General features: G+C 42.1%; 1 protein-coding gene across 5 annotated transcripts in view; it reads left to right on the forward strand.

Annotated features, from left to right (window-relative positions):
• The window catches only part of TMEM181 (transmembrane protein 181), a 30660-nt gene that overhangs the window by 2366 nt on the left and 11536 nt on the right, over nucleotides 1-16758 (forward strand). For 2 of the 5 annotated variants that reach the window (XR_013983904.1, XM_080998387.1), the window contains exons 2-12: nucleotides 4407-4451; nucleotides 6031-6134; nucleotides 10015-10070; nucleotides 11271-11361; nucleotides 11754-11884; nucleotides 12647-12754; nucleotides 13018-13098; nucleotides 13533-13632; nucleotides 14504-14634; nucleotides 15156-15247; nucleotides 16043-16100. Coding sequence is in view for 4 of the 5 variants with exons in the window: in XM_080998387.1 (XP_080854513.1) it covers nucleotides 4407-4451; nucleotides 6031-6134; nucleotides 10015-10070; nucleotides 11271-11361; nucleotides 11754-11884; nucleotides 12647-12754; nucleotides 13018-13098; nucleotides 13533-13632; nucleotides 14504-14634; nucleotides 15156-15247; nucleotides 16043-16100 (997 nt within the window). In the remaining variant the exon portion in view is untranslated. Of the gene's footprint in view, nucleotides 1-391; nucleotides 532-4406; nucleotides 4452-6030; nucleotides 6135-10014; nucleotides 10071-11270; nucleotides 11362-11753; nucleotides 11885-12646; nucleotides 12755-13017; nucleotides 13099-13532; nucleotides 13633-14503; nucleotides 14635-15155; nucleotides 15248-16042; nucleotides 16101-16758 lie in introns of those variants that run through there. The other 3 variants (XM_080998389.1, XM_080998390.1, XM_080998388.1) reach the window with 3 other exon arrangements.

Genomic DNA, 16758 nt, shown 5'->3' on the forward strand with positions numbered 1-16758 from the left:
TATTATGACGAACTATTTTTTTTAAAAAAATGTGTATATGTGTGGGGAAATAGAAGGTAAGATTTGAGTGGCGTTGCTGAGAGCTAAATATATGCCTCTCTTTCCATGGGAGATAGCTCCGTGTGCGTGTGTGTGATTGAGATACTTGAAAACTACAATTCCCATGTCTCCTTGCGAGGCGCACCGTCGTGGAACTAACTGCCCTGAGGTAGTTTTCCCCCTGGCGGCTTTCAAACTGACAGCCGTTCGCAGAAGGAGCAACGCGCAGGCGCACACCCTCTCTGCCTACGGGCACACTATACTGACAGGGTGTTTTCCGAGGCGTTGCGGCCCCGCCCCTCCAGTCACGGCCCCGCCCCCTACAGCGCCCCAGAGGCGGAGCTGGCACGTTGGGTGACGCACGCGGAAGTGATGTGCGCAGCTGGCGCTGCCACGGAGCTCGGCGGGCGGGCGGCTGCCGCTTAGCTTGGGAGAGACCCGCTGCCGGAGTGGAGGCGGCGTGGCGCGCATGCGCAGCATGGATATGGATCTGTGAGTTTTGGGGGTAGCGGGACTTGCGCTGAGGGGTGGGGGGTGCGCGGTAGTTGCGCAGGCCGCGGAAGGAACTCTGGCTGACCTGAGCCTATTCCTCTGGCCGGACCACACGGGTTGCTGAGCGAGTGTTGCCCCGCCCCACCCGGCGTAATAAGCCGGAGCGTGTAGTGCTTTAGGCAGAGATTTGGAGGAGGAAAACTCTCCTCTTTCCCTGCCTTGTGGGGCTGGCGAGAATTGGGGGGGGGGGGGCTTAGGCTGTACGAGGAACTCTGTCTAACCCAGCGACCTGCTAATAACAGTGTCCCAGAAGCTCACAAGCGGAGCAGAATGGGAACAGCTCCCTCGCTACCGCCCTATTTTAGCTAAATCGGAGCAAGCTGGGAAGGCAGCAGTTCCCCTGAACATACACAGACTGCTTGCTTATTGTGGAATAGTCGCTGCCACCCCCTTTGCCTTTATAATTAGTGTCAGAGCCTTGGGTCAGCAAGTGACAGGTGTCATTTGAATATGACACAGACGTTCGGCCGCAGCACCGTTCATTTTAGAAACAAATCATTTGAGGAATGGATCCTTCTTTCCTCTAGCTCCTTTATCGCTTAGTGATTGTGAGAGGCAGGGAGAGATTTCTGAGCATGTGTGTCATATTTGTACCACTCATTAAGGCCTTTTGTGCATTTGGTGAGCTGGGCAGTGTTAACTTATTTTTGACAGAAATGCTCAGTGGAAGAGTGTTGCCTCACATCGTCCCCAAAGCCATGCCAACGTAAAGGTTGGAGTCTGGACAGTTGTTGGCTCGAGTTACATTGACATACAAAAGCTAGCTCAAATGTTACAATGAAGCACGATAAGACATTTTCAGGTACCACATGTCTTAACATAGGTACCACACATGGAGTCCTGTGTTCAACTCAGGGTGCCACAATTTACGAAGGACATTGACAAGCTGGAATGTGTGCAAAGGAGGGTGACCAAGATGCTAAAGGGACTGGAAACCAAGCTTTATGAGGAACAGTTGATAGAATTGGGTTTGTTTACCCTGGAAAAGAGGGGACTGAGATAAGACACACATCTTCAGATATGTAAAGGGCTGTCACATGGAGGATGGAGCAAGCTTGTTTTCTCCTGCTCCAGAGGGCAGTACCTGAACCAGTGGCTTCAAGTTACAAGAAAGGAGAGTCAGTCTAAACACGGGAAGAACAGTATTCTGGAACAAACTCCTACAAGAGGTGGTGGACTCTACTTCACTGAAGATTTTTAAGGAGAGGTTGGATGGCCATCTGTCATGTATAATCTAGTTGAGATTCCTGCATTGCAGGAGGTTGGACTAGATGACCCTTACGAGTCCCTTCCAACTCTGTACTTCTATGATTCTATAACTTCTGCTATTGCATTTAAAGTGGGCTTTTATCAGTGATGAGATCCAGGAGTTTAAAAAGTAGCTGAGACCCTCTAGATCTTCCTGTAGATGAAAGCTTCACTCAAGCTCCAATTCACACATGTTAAAGAGAAGTGCTGTTCTTTTGCACTCCTTGTTTCTTTAAATGTATGAACTGTCTATGAGATAGTTTGAAACTAGCTCTTAGTAGGACTGCTGTGGTATTTACAATGTTTGCAAATGTCTTAGGAAAGATCTGTTTAATAAGCCGAGTTCAGGGTGCTTCTGATTTTTGCTTCTCCTCATACTTCATACAAGTTTAATAAATTTAATAAATAATACCTATTTTCTGCTTGTGACCTTTAGAGAGAACGGAATGATTTCTCTGCCTAATTATCAGAAGCAACTTTATAAAATGTGTGGACAAAAGTTCACAAACCTGGTTTTGGCTCTAAAGTTCTTAAAACAAACACACACAAGCTATGATTCAAGGCCACTAGATCATTTCCTTGCTCTCCTTTCAAGGAAACTGACTCTCCTTTTTGTGTTTCCTGCTGAGGACCTGAAGGCTGATTCCTCTGTAGAAAAGTCAACTTAAATGTTGGGTTGCTTCTCTATTGCATACTGAATCTCTGCCATAGCAAGCAAGTTAACCAGTGTCTCAAAATGACCATGGCTGTAAGAGGTGGTATTACCTTCTGTCCCCAGCAGATTTTCACAATGGCTGCTTGAAAACCGGTGCCATGAATAAAGTAGATAACTTCTAGACAACACGCTGGACTGAAAACTCATGGTACCTGACATGTTCTTCAGGAATTGAGTAATATTTTAGCATTTATATAGTGTTTTAATGTGTTGAAAGAGCTTTACTTAAAATATTGCATAGTGGGTAATAGAGTCTGAGCTACAAACCAGGAAATTCCAGGTTCATAGCTCACCTTGGTCATAAGCCACTCTCTCTTAGCCTCCGGCTGCTGCCTGCAATATGGGACAAAATAATACTGAATTACCCTGCAGGGTTGTTATAAGGATTTTAACTAGATAAAGCATGTGAAGTGCTTTGAACACTTGAAAGCACTATACAAATTTCTTTAATTTTTGGTATTAATAGTAATAGTTCTTGTAGCAACCAGAGGTAAGATTAGATCCACACTTTCTGGTACACAGCTCAACCTCTTAGTCACTACGTTTCAGGGTATATGCAGTTGATTTGTTTCACTTGTGATATGCTCGTTTTAGTTACATCTCCACCTCTGCACATCTTCAAGTATGTGGCAAAAGATTCAGATATCCAATAATCAGCATGACCAACAGGAAAATCTCTCTGCGTTTCTTTGTTTTACTTTTGGAGAAAGCTTGGTGGTACTGCAGGAAAAAAGCACAGTAAAACAAATAATGTGAATTGCCTTGAGTCACATTAAGGTGTCATTCTGCACACTTTTCATGCAACGTACATCCTGACCATAAGAATATGACTCAGAAGAAAACCTCATTGCACTTACGCGGCGGGGTGAGCTCCCGTCTTTCGGTCCCAGCTCCTGCCCACCTAGCAGTTCGAAAGCACCCTTAAGTGCAAGTAGATAAATAGGTACCGCTTTATAGCGGGAAGGTAAACGGCGTTTCCATGTGCTGCGCTGGTGCTGGCTCGCCAGAGCAGCTTCGTCACGCTGGCCACGTGACCCGGAAGTGTCTCTGGACAGCGCTGGCCCCCGGCCTCAAGTGAGATGGGCGCACAACCCTAGAATCGGACATGACTGGCCCGTACGGGCAGGGGTACCTTTACCTTAAGAATTAATTATGGGAGGTGTGGCAAAGTGAGGGGGGTGGACTCTAGCTGAATACTTGTTTGCCAGTGGGGAAACTGACTGCTAGGTCCAGTGATGTGGTGCGAACTTTTTTTTAAAGGGCACATTTTTCCAGTTCTTTTTTTTCTATGAAAAAAGGTTCCATTTGATAATTTCAGTAGTAGCAATGAATGGATGCCAACTACAAATGCAATATTAGGCAACCTTGATGCTTTCAAATGTTTAGCTTTGTTTGCTAAATACAGGTAAAATAAACATTCTAAATTGGATTAGTCTCTAGGGCAGTGAAGGCCAAACTTGGCCCTCTAGCTGTTTTGAGACTGCAATTCCCATCATCCCTGACCACTGTTAGCGAGGGATGATGGGAGTTGTAGTCCAAAAACAGCTGGAGGGCTAAGTTTGGCCATCACTGCTCTAGGGCATCAAAAGGTGTTCAGATGCAGATTACCTTGATTTGAAATTACCCGCCCCCCATCCCACATCACTGGCTAAGACACGGTCTTAGAACTTCCAGCTACAATTTTAAGTCACTAATATTCCTGATTCTTTATTGCCCATACTAAATTGATCCTGGGACAGGTACGGGTGTACTGTGCGACTCCTGGTTACATGTGCTCCAAGTGAATACTAGATCTTTTCCCTTCTTTAAATCTTCTGTTTTCTCTCTCTCCTGCTTCTCTGATGCTGCTGAGTGATGGGGTTAAGACGCCTCTCTCTTTAGGACTGTTGCATCAGAGGTAAATCAAGGACGGTTAAACCTGTGGATATGTTGTGTTCAGTCTAACATTCTTAGGAACGATTTTTTTCCCTTTTGGATCAGATGGGATCGTGGCCTTTTGAGGGTGTTGGTTTTCCCCTCTGTCTTTCACTGCAGCTTGGCTGGCCTGCATGGCTGATCTGGAGCAGCAGTTCTGTAAGCCCTTCTTGCAGTGTATCTCTGCTCCTCTGCTTTTGTACATTGCAGCCTGCATTGCATGGGAGGAAGCAAACCAAAGGCTGCTTGTGGGCTGAGTGGCATTTTGCGCTCTCTAAACCCCGGCTTTGTCGGTATAAACCATTTTGTGCCTGCAAGGTATGAAAAAAGAGGCAAGCCGCAGACTTGTGCACACTTTGCGTTCCCTTCCCTTCCCTCTTGTCCTGCTGTCCTTAAGTGGAAAAAAAAATATGGACAGCTAGGGCAAAATCAGGCTGGATCTTGTTTACGTTACTTATGAGGTGGAATAAAGTTAATCCGTCGTAAGCAGGGTGTATGGGGATAACTTGCAGGGGAAAGGGTTGTGTATATACCTACTTCACTTGCTGGTTTCTTTCTGTGATCACCCCAATCATTTCCCCTCCCCCCCCCCCCATTTCTAGGAACCCAACTGGAAGAAAAACAGTTGGGTGGGTGTCCAAAGGAAAAGAGCTTCTGTGAGGGACAGTCATGCTCTCACTACATGCTTTGCAGTTTGGTTCCTTTGCCTCATATTTGCCGCTGCTGAGTTTGAAGATAATTTCCTAGATTATGTTTTTTATTTTCTTTTTTTGAATTGCTATTTATTACCAAAAAAATCTCCTAATTTCTTAACTATGTATTTTGACATGCTTTTCGATTTCCTTGAATACCTGTAATGCAGAAGTGGAAGCATTCATTCAACAAGGAAAGTCTTTCAAAATAACATGTTAGTCCTGTTTTGAGTTCCCAATAGGCTGAATGCTAAAAGTGTCCAACCTGTTTTTCGCCCTGTAATAGATGGGTTAATTTATAGATGGCTAACTGTTTATAGTTTGAAAGTCTGCTCCATAATGTATCTTGGCGTTGCCTTCCTATTGATTCAAGCACAATCTTAATGTCAGTTCATGACTGTGCATGTGGAAAATGTTGATTCATCCCTCTTGTTACCAAGTTGTATTAAGCAGCTGATATCACGACTACTGCATATCTGTAGCATATAAGTTAGAAAAAAGGTTGCACATACATTTCAGAATTTTGACGACTTTGAGAAGATATAACCAATATTCCACAGATAAAAATGTGCCTGCTTGTACCACCTGCTTAGCTATATGTAAGGTTCTGTTATGGGGCACACCAATGTGTGGGGTATGTGGTCAGAATGAACCTGCTGCCAATCAAAGCAGTGCTTTACTGCCAGTCCTGGTCCCTGTTGGTTCAGCTTAATGATACTTGCTCCCAGGTAACTGTGTATAGGGCTACAGCCTTCGAAAAAGCCTTCCACTTTCTGATGGCACATTTTATCAAACAGAACATAGAGTGTTTTTAACTGGATACTTGGTGTGGGAAACTTGCTAACTTGTTCTTTCTCTCCTTGTTTGCAGGTTGGCCCCGATGCGATTGTATACGCTGTCCAAACGCCACTTTGTCTTGGTCTTCGTTGTATTCTTCATTTGTTTTGGTTTAACCGTTTTAATAGGTATTGCAGGTAAGATTTTGTCTTTTCGGTTAATGATTGTTTTCTCTATTTACTTGCCTCCTATTCTTTCCCATTGTTTTGCTATCAAGACATACAGCTTGAATTTGTGCCCCTTCCTTAGGTTTTTAATGAGTAGTTGGTGGTGGGGATTGAAATTTATCAAGTGTTTAAAAGAAGCTGGCACCACCCAAAACTGACAAGGAACAGAGATTCTACCCACTAGTCCCAGCCATGGAGCCATTTTTGCCTTTTATGTTGTCTTATCCCTGACCACTGCAAGGTTACAAATTAGCCTGTGTCTCCATTCTCACCATACATGGTCCAGAATCTGCGTCCTGAAATTATATTGGACTTAGATTTTAGTAAAACATAACTAGAAACAGTGTAGTCAAGGACCAGCTTGCTGCTCCTTGAAGCAATTTTATCCAGCCGTTGATAGTCCTTCTCAAATGTACTATGTACTGTGAGAAGTGGCTAGTGCATGCTTGAACATTCTTTCTTTTGGAGAGACATGCCTCTCAATTGTGATGTCTTGATTTCTTATGGAGAGGTTGAGTAATCACTAGTAAAAGTGTAATCACTAGTAAAAGTGATTCTTTTGATGGATTTTTTTTTCTTAAGGTGATATTTTGGTATTTCATCCAATTTCTTGGTGATTTCAAATTGAGCTTTTGAACTGCTTAAAAACATTTGATGTGATAGACCCTTTTTATTTGGCTTGATACTTTTGTGGGAAGCAGCCAGGGTCAAGCTGCAGGTCTTGAGACATTTCAAAATGTAATGCTAAAACTTACAAGTACATTGCTGTACTTGTATCTTAGGGATGGCACTGAAATTGAAAGCAAAAACCCATGCAGACCACACACTTGGGGAAGTGAGGGACTGTGTTTTACATATTATAAATAAATTTTAGTGAGGAAATTGCATAGCAGATTGTACCCAAATGTGTGTGCTTGCTTAGATTGGGTAAAGCACATATGGCTGCTTAAAAAAAAAGGTAAAAGGTAAAGGACCCTTGGACAGTTAAGTCCAGTCAAAGTTGACTATGGGGACACCAGGCTAACTCCCATAATAAAAAATGTGTGCATGATATATTATAAAAATCTTGTACATTTCAAAGAAATGCCTTTACATTCAAAACATGTATGTATATAGTTAGTCACATTGCCAAGCAGGATAATTCCTACAAGCTCTCTCTCCACCTCCCTCCCTATTCATAAGAGGGTGGCTGTATTGATGCTAATCAGTGGCTGCATTTGAACATCACTGTAACCTATGGTTTATACCAGGGGGAGGGACAAACTGGCAGCTGTTCCTGTAAGCTTTTGTGCCCCCCCCCCCGGAAGACTCTCCAAAACGTGTCACCTAATTTTTCATTTTTAAATACAAAACTGTTTAAAACTTTTAATATTTATCCCCCCCCAAAAAACTCTTGTTTTTCTACTGCTCCCGTAATGCAAAAGGCTTATTTGCCCCTTAGTCTTCCCCAACCTCATCCGTTTTTAAAAGTTATTCCCTCCCCCGACTGTTCACAGAGGACCCCTTTTATGATTTTGTGATATGAAAAGATTTTTGTCACACCCACACACCCAATTTCCCCAAAACGTGGCTTTAAAAAACCTATATTTTTAACTGAATTTAATAATGAATGATAAAAAATCGTCCGAAGGCAAGCTTGAGAACTGCAGTTCTCATCACAGCCACTTTTACACTTTGGCCATGAAACTTAGGCATGTTCCCTTAGGCCATCAGAGTGTGGCCATCAGCCCCCTAAAGGTGAGCCATTCCTGGCACGTCATGATGCGACTGAGCCACAGTGAGCCTCAGGCTCACTTGCTCCCCTGTCTCCATTCAGCACAGACATAGAGGAAAGAAGTTAAGAACCTTTTACTTCCAGTTCTAATTTCTCATTATTATTGAATAGATATTATCCTGTCCTCCAAATAAGATTCACTAGGGAGTGCGATCTGGTCCACAGTAGGTTGACCACTGCTGATTATTCTCTATCGGCTGGGTTATTCAAATGTTATTTACATATTTAGTACAGAGACTAGTCTACACTGAAAACACTTGTTGAAAAGAATACAAACTCTGAACTGAATACAGTTATCTGAAGACAGTAACCCGTAAGCTTCTTGCGTGCGATTCTAAACACGCATACTTAGAAGTGTCTTATAATGGAATTTCCTTGGTACACTTGGGATTGGAGTGCTGCTTTCAGTAAATTTCTATTCTCTGCTGAAACTGTGTAGTCAATAGTTTTGCTACATAATAATCTGAGCTACATTCCATCATGCAGAATTGCTCTCAAGCACCATATGGTACTTTGTACCATGCTGGAATGGTGGACCTGACCTTTGATATTGTGGTGAAACTGTTGATGCTGTAGCTTCTTTATCCATACTCTGTTATGTTGGCAGACTGGTTTATTTGAGCCCAATTTACTGATAAACATAGTTTACTTTTAAAGAGTTCAGTAGCAATAAAGGATGCTCCAGCTGTTTTTTTAAAAAAAGAAAAATACTTTTTTGAGACTTCTGTTTCTTAAAACAAGATGAGAATCCAGACTGTAGCAGAATGAGAGCTCAAAGGCATAGCTGTGGGTGCGGTATAGAAGAGCAGGATTTTCTGCAAGGCAAAGACGAGTCCACATATTGTGGCTGACACATCCCAGCCTGCCCTTCAGACGTAGGGGGCAAGGTCTCATCTGAGATCATGCCATGTTCAAGATCCAAAGTCACTGTGTGGTGGTGGGATTTCCTGTGGTCCCCTGCCCTCTGAGCTAGAAAGTGAGCTGAGGGGCTTTCCCTCTTGCACTGAGTCACAGTGACACCAGGAAAGCACTGAGAAATCTCTCTGCATTGGGGAGGGCTCCTGCATATTTTCCAGACCATCCTCTGGCCAGTGGCAAACTGGCATTTGTAGACCCTTGGGTGGTGATGAGCATGAAGGAAGGGTGGGCCTTGAGAGATGCCACCTGCTCCCACTATTCAAATATTATTTCAGTCCAGTTGTTTCTGAGGCTATGCTAGATACTGCAGTGGGCAATCCCTCTTCCTGCTGTTGGACTGTGATATCATAGAAACCTTCTCAAGGCTGCTCTCTTCCATTGTGCTGCAGTGGTTTACAAAAAGAAAATCTGGTTGCAAACCTGTTGCAGGCAAATCAAATCTCCTGTCTCTTGTGCCTGGCATCTGGAATTCTGCATGTGACCTGAATTCACAGCAGGGCTGGGGAATCTGTGGCTGTCCAAATGTTGGACTAAAACTCCCATGAGCCCTGACCATTGTCCAGGCTGGCTGGGCTTGATGGGAGTTGGTGTCTAATAGCATATGGAGGAATGCATGTTCCCAACCCTGATACCGAGATGCCATTTAGCTATCATGGCTAATAGTTATTGATAGACCTGTTCTTCTCCCACCAGAGGAAACAACCTACTTATAGAAAGCTGCTATACTGGGGGGAACTAGGCTGGTACCCTTTTCACTGGCATATCGCTTCCTGTGTGCATAGAGTGTGTTTTAAAAGTGGGAGGACCATTCAACCCTCCATTAAAACGCCCTCTAAAGTAGAACAGTCTCTGGCTATGTAGTCTATAGTCCAGTTTTGTTCTGTGGTCAGCTATATGTCTAAAGATCCTTTGACGTCTGTAGTGTATGGTAATGTGAATGTGGAACTTGACTCTGAGTCCAATTGAATTCTATCGGCAATGTGGATAAGAAATCATCCCTTAATTTTGATGCATGTGTAAAACAGGAGCTTCTGTGTAATTTAACATTCTCTATCTGTCTATCATTCCTGACATTTTCAGCTAATAACGGTCGTCATTAAAAATTTAGGCTACAACAGGTATTCGCATATTGAGCTCATGTCTCTGTCTATTGTATAGGTCCCAATGTCATTGAACCCTTTCAAGTGAAATCTCAGTTGAATAATGGCTCCAAGGTAAGTCTTCTTATACTGTTTATAGATTGTGCATGCTTGTTCTGACACACAAATATTTCAGGGTGGGATTCACCTAACAAACCCTCTCAGGGGAGCCCTTCACAAGGACTTATGCTTGTGCAATGGGGCTTTCCTCTCATACTCCCACCTGAGCCCCATGAAATGGGCTCCGAGAGGGAGGTTGGGAGAACCCCCAGAACTGTGTGCAGTTGGAGGAGAGGGAGAGTCATTTCACCTGGCAAGCTGGAACAATAGGAAGAGTACAACGTTGAATTCCACACATAGCCTCAAGTATTTGGTGTATTCAACACAATCCTTCCTAGGTCTGTGGGAGTTTGCCTTAGGACTTATTCCATCAGTTCTTGAGCTGGTCATGTTACATGGGGCATTTTCAGGACCCTGTGGAGCGAAGCAGAACCTAGACTGCAGACCTTGTGTAGGGTGTGGGGTTCAAAGGTCATCTGCAGGTAGCCATACTGAACAGTCCAATCTCAATGATATCAACAGAGGGTATGGATGCTCCTCCGAGCTCCTGCCACAGTCGTGACATACAGAAAAGAGAGGCATGCATTTGCCTAAGAACTGATTGATAGCACTTTTTCATCGTGTCCTAGTTATTTTTGCTGTGCCTTATAAGAATTCCTTCACTTTGCTTTGCTATTCTAGAAAACACTAGGAACAAGAAGACAGTATCTGCACCTTTCCTGCAACAAGCATTTTAGCTGTGCTGCGTGTTGATGAGGAAGGGCCATGACTCAGTGGCAGAACACATTCTATGCATGCAGAAGGTCCTAGATTCAATCCCAAAAATATTCGGTTAAATTTCTGGTGTAGCAGTGCTTGTAAGATTTCTGCCAGTCTTCTGGAGAACCCCTGGTAGAATAGATTGACCTGCATCCAGTCCTTTACTCTGCTAATGCGCTGATTTAGAACACCCACTGCCTCGTCTGGATTTGATGAAAAGGAGAGAGAAAGCTGGGTGTAATCCACATATTGATTGCACCACATCTCAGTCCACATCTCCCAATAACCCCTCACGGAGTTTCTTATACTTATGAAATAGCATGGATGGTAAAATGGAGCCCAGTGGATTCTCATAGTATAACAACCTCACAGACAAAACTTGCTCACAAAACTTGGAGAAGCTAATATAGTAAAATGAATGACTGTGGTTTAACTCTTGCTTCCATTTTGTTCTAGATAAGGCCATTTAATTTAAGTTCACCGCCGTTATCTACTTATAATCAGCAGTTATGGCTGACATGTGTAGTGGAGTTGGACCAACGTTTTGGTAAGTGTTACTTAGCTTATATGATTATATTAATTATGTATATATCAACCATATACGGAAATGTGTGTATATTGCCTGCCTGTACAATGTAAGGTCACCAGGACAGATAAAAGGAAGTAGTGCTTCACACAGTGCGTAGTTAAACAACACAATTTGTTACCACAATGTACTAGCTTCAGTGAGCAGTTGTTATTGAGGGTTGGAATGTACTCTTGATTCCGTTATAGAATCCATTCATTTTTTGTTGTTACTGCATCTGTTATCATTCATATATATATATATATATATATATATATATATATATATACACACATGTATGTGTGTATATATATATATATATATATGCTCTAGCCCATAAATTGTAGCATCTGAATGGACTTTTGTTTTTTCAGATAACAAATGGAATGGCTTGAAAAAAAACTTCAATATGCTGGTTACAATAAGTGGTGTAATAGAGAATGCAAGCGTCAGGTATTTTAACAAGGAACTTCACAACCGAACAAGGACACTGAACTGTGCACAGGTAATGGCAATGTACCATTTCTTACAGATGAGCTATTTCTGTGGTTTAAAAGCATGATAGAGAGGTGAGGCAAGGTGAGGAAGTATCTCTGTTAGTGAAATCCATAAGCAAAATAGCAGCTAATGTTTTTGACCCCACATTCAAAACGTTGCATTTTGAGAAGCAGTCATGGGCAATAATTCTGTTGGAGGTCCTGGAAAATTGTTGCCAGACAGGATTGACTATATTATATTAGGTGGATGAATTTTTTGATTCTAGTTTCTTGTTAACAACAAAGTGAGGAATTGCAGAGAGCATGTTTTAGAAGTATGAACCTCCAGATCCTCTTTCTAGAATCCACAAATCAAATCAAGGTTACAGCTGTTAACGATCTGCTAATCAACAGTTTCTGTGTTTGCTTTGTTAGTTTTCCTCAAAATCCAGTGGTCACAAAGCAGCACTTCTACTGAATGCAACTAGAGGTCCCAGATGAGTCTTTAGTCTTTCTTTGCCTTATGAGCTTAGGGCAGCTGTGCTGTTACAAACAGCAGAGAAGTCTAAGGGAGTATCATGCAAGAAGGCAGGGATACCCTAACTGAATTTCACCATTAAATCAATTCTGATATGCTAACTCATTTATTGCAACGGTTGGCCCAACCCTAAATGTCTCAAAAGCCTAGAAAGAAAAAAACCTGATTGTAGTTGGTGTGTGTATGGCGTTCTCACTGTTGAATTTCTTTCCCTTTCCCTCCCAATTTCCCCTCTTCCAATGTGTGCTCCTAGCAATGTGCTGAATTTATTGTGGTCCATCTTGGTTATCTGAACTACACTCGCTATGAGATCACTGTCGCCTTTGAAAACCTTCCTCCAATCAAGCATTACAATTTCACAGTAAGTGAAGTAAAGGCAAACATAGAATGAAAGTGTAGTTTTAACTGTAAATCTTTGCGTTGACTGTAATATTGAAGGGCACATTATTTCCCCTTGAAGTTTCAATGGCTTAGACCCACAAGAAATACTGGTTCCAGTGCTAAATCCAGAACATCACACTGATAAATAAATGAGTAATAAAATACTGAATATAAACTATTATGACTGATGCCATCTACATTCCTTTAGCTTTTTTTTTTAATATTCTAATTCCTTTCTTTCAGTGGAAAACCTATAACTCAGCCTTCTCTCAAGTGGAAATCTGGTTCCGATTTGTCTTTGTGGTCCTTACTTTCATCGTCACAGTGAGTGTCGATTGTTCAGTTTTGTTTTTGTATGAGATACGGACGTTGCTCTGGAAGGGAGAGTTCATTGCTAGAGGGATGGAAGGATAATGGCAAGAGACATAGGTGGGATACAAAAGAGGGAGTGCTACGGGATAAGAAAAGTGAAGTGAATACAAGGAGAAATATAAGACACTGAGGTCTTCTGGTATGTGATGCCTCTCCAACATGGTTTGAGGTGGTTCCTGTTCACTGGGTTTTTGGGGCACTGTTGTTCTCCTGGGGCTGCATCAGCCAACCTATTCTCTGAAGTGCAAGAAATCCTTGCGGAACTTGCTGCCTAATGTAGCCCATGTGCCGCAGCTTACATTCTGCTGCCATTCTTCCTTTTTTATCTGAAGACAAACGGGTACTGCATAATCTTCGCTGATTTTTTTTTTTATGTTCCTTTGCAGTGTCTCTTTGCACACTCCCTGCGCAAGTTCTCTATGCGAGATTGGGGAATAGAGCAGAAGTGGATGTCAATCCTTCTCCCCCTGCTGTTGCTTTATAATGGTATTTATATGTATTACATCATACTGTGTTTGGCTCCTGGGGCCATGCTTTATAAGGCAGATTCTCCCCCGCCCTCCTCACATAAGTGAGATTGGGGAGGAAAGGAAAAATAAATAAGTACAAGCCCCTTTCTTTTGAAATAAGTTTGGGGAAGAGCAGGATCCATGTGATGCCCTCTTCTCAAAGAAGGACTTTTCACCCCTCTTCAGTTTTTGCCAATTCCCTATGGTGGTCCCCCCAAAAAAACCTCCAGCAGTTGAATTTTGGGGGCACTGGATACTGCAGGGGGCTGGCAAAAATCACCCCCCTCTTCTGTTAGCAGAGGCATCTGCTGGTTAAAAAAGCCTTTTGTGTGAGTACAAGTGTACCAGTTGGATTGCACCCTGGGTCAGCATGGGAGAATTTTAGTTCTCACTGATTCTAGCTTTTAAAAATAGCTATTTATCCTCCCTTTCCACAGTTAGGTAACCAAGGCAGCCAGCAAAGGGTGGGTTCAGAAATTATTATAAAAATAAAATAAAATACAATGGTTTAGAATGTATAAAACAAGTGGCTGAACAACAGGAGCAGATAAACAAATCAGCAGCTGGCTTTCGCCATCTACCATCATAGAGTTGCAGGAAAGCAATATCAGTTTGGCAAGCTAAAAACCTGTTTGAAAATGCCAAAACTCTTTCCCTGCTGGTTAGAGTCCATATGAGAGGGAGCTAGACAGGACTCCTTAGGAGAGGATTTGCATAGTCTGGGTGCAGCCACTGAGAAGGCTCTGTTGAGTCGCAACTCTGACACACAGGCTGCAAAAGAGTGTCCAAGTGCAGAGTGGAACAACATTTTCCGTGGTTGTCTTGTGACGCTTTTTCTTTTGTTGCAGATCCATTTTTCCCCCTCTCATTCCTAATCAACAGTTGGTTTCCTGGAATGCTAGATGACCTCTTCCAGTCGCTGTTCTTATGTGCATTGCTGCTGTTTTGGCTCTGTGTCTACCATGGGATCAGAGTGCAGGTCAGGAGACGACACATATTTCAATGCTATCTACATTCTGCCTTTCACACTTATCTCTTGCTCTGTGCATATGTGTGTGCGCTTTACTGCTTTTTACTGGATAAACACTCATTAAGTCACCCATTAAAACCTATTCCAAATAAACAGTTTTGGAAAAATCTTAAACCAAAGGAATACATAACATTAATAAATGGTCTCACTTGTCAAAGAGCAAGTTAAACTTACTTTATTTGTAGCGTTTTTAATCCTTCCCTTCCTCCGCTGAACTCAGAAAGCTGTAGTTCAGCCTCTCTCCCCCTCTCCCAGCCAAGTAGATTAGAGAGAACCTACAAATACCCTATGAACTTTATGAATTATTTCCCCCCCTCTTGCATGCATCCTCTGTGTGAGTTTCTCAAAATTAAACTATTTGTTGCTGCTGTCCCTCAGAAAAAAAGTACAGCAATATTTCACAGTATTGTAAATTAACTGATGTCTGAAAACCAAGTTTAATAATGTTAATTTGTCCTTTTCTTTGTTAGGGCGAAAGGAGGTGCATAACATTCTATTTTCCTAAACTCCTTATTGTTGGTCTTTTGTGGCTGGCTTCTGTTACATTAGGAATATGGCAGACGTGAGTAACTTCTCTTTTCATCTTTCCTCTTTTTCCTTCTCTGATCACTAAATTCTCTGATCACTAAATAGCCTTGAACAAGAAAGCAGGATTTTTAAAAAAATAGTTCCTATCTTTTGCTTTTCCTCTAGTAAAAGCAAAGACTAAGTCCACCATTTGGAGAGTGTAAAGCACATGTTGAAACTGCAGTAAATATTGGGAGATAGCTTTGTATCCTGAGATCTGACTAAAGTCTTCCTTAGCTGCATAGATTCAGTCTGTTAGCATATGATCAGAATATGAAGTCTTCCTACTACATAGAGGGAGCCCACTTTGCTCGTGGTTGAGGTACCCTCTGGAACAGATTGAGGGAGTCCAGGAACCTTCATGGTAAGGAAGAATCACTGAAAATTCTCTCCCTCCCCTATTCCGCCGAGGAATTATTTTCTTCCATGGGTAAGCACTGCATTGGATACTCAAGAAGTGGCAAACGTTATTCAGCTCTGAGTAGTCATAGGATTTTTAAACATTTTCCTAGTGCTATGTGTATGTGTATTTGAAAGTGTTGGTTCCAGCTTTTTCAGTTCTGCATAAATAGGAAACATAATTACAAACTCAAATTGGAATCAATTTTTTCTGGCTTTTTCTTGTAAACTGTTGGGAAGACTAATAGAGAGAGTCTACATCTGTATCTAATTAAGATGAGGGGAAAGAAATGGCCAAATTTTTTAACATGTTAGTTTCTATGGACTTATTTTTAGCTTTATGATGCATACAAATTCTTACATTAAATGGTCTTGTGTTGTTGTTTTTTAGTGTCAATGAACTGCATGACCCAACATACCAGTATGGGATTGACACAAACAACTTTCAGGTAAATTAGTGTGAACAATCCTTTCTGTTTATATAAGAAATGCTGTGTGGATTATCAGATTTTGAAAAACGCTGAGCTATTTTGATCCGTCTGTCCAGCTGATGTCCTATGCTGACACAACTGCAAAACAATAGATAACAGGCTGTCACTTAAATATTGGTTGTAGCTTTGCTTACATTTAGTTTCTAGGGACTACTTTTGTGATCCCTGGAAGAACCTTCAGAAAAAGAATGGTGAGAACCCACTTAAATTCAGGGTTAGAAACTTGAAATTGTTACGTGTAAGACTCCTCTGATCACAACAAAAGCCTACCAGCTTTGCAAAAAACCATCTCACACAGATTCTTGTAATTAGGAGAATCTCACATGTAACAAAATCAAGTTTCTAAAGGGCTGTCACATGGAAGATGGAGCAAGCTTGTTCTCTCCCACTCCAGAGTATAGGACCTGAACCAATAGATTCAAGTTACAAAAAAGGAGATTCTGACTAAACATCAGGAATAATTTTTTGAGCTGCTTCGCACTGGAACAGACTCCTTCTAAATATGATGGACTCTCCTTCCTTTGAGGTTTTTAAGTAGAGGTGGATAGCCGTCTTCCAGGGATGCTTTAGTTGATATTCCTGCATTGCAGGCGTTGGACTCCCTTCCAACTTCCCT

The sequence above is a fragment of the Podarcis pityusensis genome (assembly GCF_964106645.2).
Source record: "Podarcis pityusensis genome assembly, chromosome: 3".
Taxonomy (NCBI): Eukaryota; Metazoa; Chordata; class Lepidosauria; order Squamata; family Lacertidae; genus Podarcis; species Podarcis pityusensis.